Source organism: Melampsora larici-populina (genome assembly GCF_000204055.1).
Source record: "Melampsora larici-populina 98AG31 unplaced genomic scaffold MELLAscaffold_88, whole genome shotgun sequence".
Taxonomy (NCBI): domain Eukaryota; kingdom Fungi; phylum Basidiomycota; class Pucciniomycetes; order Pucciniales; family Melampsoraceae; genus Melampsora; species Melampsora laricis-populina.
Genome location: NW_006768852.1, coordinates 163,894 through 168,273, shown reverse-complemented (window position 1 = coordinate 168,273; position 4,380 = coordinate 163,894). Strand labels below are relative to the sequence as shown.

Here is a 4,380-nt window from a genome sequence, read left to right as displayed (position 1 = left end):
TCAGATGAAGAATGGAAACTATTTCTTTTTATATTAGTCTTAAGAGAAGGAGCTGTGGCTTATTGTGAAGAGGAAAGGGGTTTATTGAAGCACTCTTATGGATTACCTTACGTGGTTCCAGTAATTGATCATGAACCTTGGCAAATTAGACCAATCCCAATACCTACAGCAATTAGAAATGATTATATTGAATTAGTAAGACAAAGAATTAAGACTGGTCTTTATGAACAATCCTCTTCAAGTTATTCTAGTCCAGTTTTCTGCGTGCTTAAAGGTGATGGTAAATTAAGAATAGTACATGACCTTCAAGTATTAAATAAAGTAACTATTAAAGATGCTGGAATACCTCCTTCACCTGAAGAATTCGTGGAATCTTTCTCTGGTAGAGCTTGTTATGGATTAGGGGATATTATGGGAGGATATGATGAAAGGGAATTGGCGCAAGTTTCAAGACCATTAACAACTTTTGAAACTCCTTTGGGAAGATTGCAATTGACAAGATTACCTCAAGGTGCAACTAATTCTGTAGCAGTTTATCAGGCGCAAATGATGTGGATATTGCAAGAAGAACTTCCTAAACATGCAGGAATATTTATTGATGATGGAGGAATTAAAGGACCTGAAAGTGATTATAATAATGAAGTATTGAAAGAAAATAATGGTAGAAGGAAATTTATTTGGGAGTATGCTATTATATTGGAAAGAATATTATTCAGAATTGAAGAAGCAGGGTTAACAGTGTCTGGAAAGAAATTTGCCGTGTGTGTACCAGCTTTGGAAATTGTTGGACATATAGTAAGTGGAAAAGGAAGAAGTGTATCAATTAAAAAGAAGAATAAAATTCAGACTTGGCCAATTCCAACAAATAAAACTCAAGTTCTTGGATTCTTGGGCACGTGTATTTATGTCAGGATGTTTATTCCTAATTTTGGACACCTTGCTGCACCTTTAAGAAGACTTACAAGAATGAATGTGGACTGGGAATGGAATCAAGATTGTGATAAGGCTTTTAATATATTAAAGAAGATAGTGGGAGAAGATATTGTATTGGCAGCTTTGGATTATAGTGAAGGAGCAAATAAAATTATATTGGCCGTGGATTCAAGTTATATTGCAGCTGGAGGAGTTTTGATGCAAGAAAATGATGAAGGAGAAATAAGGCCCGTGTTTTATGAGTCAGAAGTATTTACAGAAGTTGAATCAAGATACTCTCAACCTAAATTGGAATTATGTGGCGTGGCAAAGATTATGAGGAAGTTTAAAACAAAATTATGGGGTCAACATTTTGAATTGCAAGTAGATGCAAAGGCTTTAATTCAAATGATTAATGCGCCTAGTTTACCAAATGCAGCTATGACAAGATGGGTAGCTTACATACAATTATTTTCATTTGATCTTGTTCATAAACATGGAAAGAGCTTTGGAATGCCTGATGGATTATCAAGAAGGGAACCTGGAAGTGAATCAGATGAAGCAGAAAGTTTTGATGAAGATAAGAAAGAAATTAAAGTATATGAAAGTTTTCAATTACAGGTGGGAAGTTCAGAATTAGAAGAAGAGGAGGTTATACTTGAAGAAAATTCTATGTGGAGTCAAGAAGGAATTTGGCGTAATTTGGAGGAATATTTAACAACTTTAATAAGACCAAAAGATTGTGAAGATGCTGAATTTCAAAAGATTAAGAGTAAAGTACCTTTATTTTACGTGGATGGTAGCAGGTTAAAGAAAAGAGGAGTACCTCAAGGAAGATTGGTAATATCAAGAATTGAAGGACAAGAACATATATTAAAGAAGTTACACGAGGAATTGGGACATAGAGGAATTGAAGAGACTTACAGAAGGTGTTTAATAAGATTTTGGTGGCCTGAAATGAAAGAATCAGTTAGAAATTGGGTAGTATCATGTGAAGAATGTCAAAAGAAAAGTTCAAAGAAAGAAAAAGAAGTTGGAAGGGCTACAGGTGAAAATACCGTGTTTGGAAGAGTCAGTTTGGATGCTATTCATATCAAAGCTGGAAGTCATGATTATGCTATAATTGCAAGGGATGATTTATCTGGGTGGGTAGAAGCAGCACCTTTAAAGAAATTAACAGCTACAGCAGTAGCCAAATTTATTACAAAAGAATGGATAATGAGATATGGGTCCGTGAAATGTTTTACAGTTGATGGTGGATCAGAATTTAAAGGAATATTTAGAGAAGCAGTTACTATGGCTGGATCAAAAGTGGTGGAATCAACAGCTTATTGGCCTCAAGCAGAAGGAATGGTTGAAAGAGGACATAAGGATATTAAAGGCGCATTAATTAAATTAAGTGATGAAAGTGGAACATCTTGGGAAGCATTTTTACCTCAAGTCTTATTTGCTGATAGAATTTCCACGAAAAGAACAACTGGAATGTCTCCTTATGAGATGATATTTAATCAAGTAGCAGTATTACCAATTGATTTAGAGGCTGGGACATTTTTAGGTATTGATTGGGCAAGAATTACCACGGGAGAAGAATTATTAAAAGCAAGGATGGAACAATTATTATGTAGAGAAGAAATTATTAATAAGGCATATGATAAAATGATGAAAGCAAGAGTTCAAGGGATTATATATTGGGATAAGAAAAATGCGCATAGAATGAGGAAACCATTAAAAGAAGGAGATTTAGTATTAACTTATAATAAGATTTTGGAATTTCAATGGGGAAAATTATTCAAGAATAGATGGAATGGGCCTTTTAGAATTATTAAACAACACGTGGGAGGATCTTATATTTTAGAAGAGTTAAATGGTGTAGAATTGTCAAGAAGATATGCAGCAGAACACGTCAAAAGATTTTATCCAAGGGGTATTATTCCAACAGCAGAAGAAGAGGAGGAGGTCACTGATGAGGAAGAGGCGCAATTATAATTACTTAAAGTATATAATAATATTAATTTCAAATAACTAAATATAAAAATATATAATAAGACTAAAAGAATAGAAGAAAAGAATTTGAAAATATAATAAAGAATAAGAATAATGGATATGTTTCACTAGTTATCAATGTACATTTAATAGTAAATAGTAATATTAAGAAGGAGAAGATGGGTAAAGGCGTGGATCAAGCCAACTGGGAAGTTCATAAATGGTAGGAGTATATTCAGAATAATTATAATCAGTATATGGGGAATTAACAGAAGGAATTACGGGTGGATCATTATTAACTATTGGAAGTTCAGTATTAGGAGGATTAGTAGAAGGAGTATTATAAGGGGATAATAAAGCAGCATTTGCACGCTCAGCATGATTAATAAATGGAATAAAGGTGGATACAGTTAAATTTTCATCCTCACCCTTTCTGGAAACATATTCAGCAATAGAATGGGCACGCAAAAGATGATAATGATTATTAGTAATGTTGGGTACTTCATATCCAGCTTCTTTAAACTGTCTTATAGTATCATCCAAGATCCTCCAAGAATGCCAATTTTGATAAGTAATATAGTCAAGTTTCCAAGCTAAGTTATGTTCATATAATTTTTCGAAAAAGGGGTCAGAAGTAGTAAAATTGGTTTCAATTGATGAAGTTATTGAAGGGTTTGGAGAATCAGGAGCTGAAGGTGTATTGTGTTGATTAATATTATAAGGATTTAAGAAATTGACTCTGATAGGTGTATTAGGCGTGTTTGGAGGTGGGAAATTGTAAGCAGGAGAACCAGGTACAGGTGAAATATTGGTAGAAGGCGCTGCTGGATAGGCTAGAATTAAAAGAAAATTATAAAAGAAAGTATAAAAGGAATAAAATTAATTAATATAAATAAAAACATTGAAGATTATTATAGTAAAAGAAATGAAAGAAAAGACTCACAGCATATTATACCAAGGTTATGGCATCTTTGACACGCAGGATTTATTTGATATAAGCAGGAAGAATGGACCATGCGGCATTGAACACAAGGTGAAGCAACAGATGGAGGTGTAGTGATAACCATATTTATAATTAAGAAGGATATTTAAAGATTTGAGGAAAAATTCAAATGTATGGAGTAGATGATTTATTTTATTGATTGGTAAACTGGGGGCAGTTTGGGAAGAAGAGGAGGATGTGGTGATCTATTTATGATATTAAGCAAAAAAATTAATCATCTTTACTTTACCAGTTTATTAGCAAACTTCAATATAGCAGAGAATTCGAAATTCAGGTTTTCAGATCAATTGAAGCTCTTAGAGGCTTATGTATACTTATTAGCTCATTATTATGTCATCTTATTTCAAAATTATTATTAAGATCAACATAGTTTACTTACAAAGTTATTACAAAAAGACAGAAAAAGAAAAGATAAGAAAAATTCGAAAATATAGGTGTAAAAGTTGGAAAATGGTTTTTAGCTTATTTACAATTAAGTTATG

General features: G+C 32.9%; 1 protein-coding gene across 1 annotated transcript; it reads right to left on the bottom strand.

The window, feature by feature from the left end:
- Positions 1-3,091: 3,091 nt before the first annotated feature.
- On the bottom strand, positions 3,092-3,962 carry MELLADRAFT_95727 (uncharacterized protein; the record flags this gene model as incomplete). The annotated part of the gene is made up of 3 exons (XM_007418292.1): positions 3,092-3,100; positions 3,178-3,728; positions 3,839-3,962. The coding sequence occupies 3 exons, from the start codon at positions 3,960-3,962 to the stop codon at positions 3,092-3,094; spliced, it is 684 nt and encodes a 227-aa protein (XP_007418354.1).
- Between the last annotated feature and the right edge of the window lie 418 nt (positions 3,963-4,380).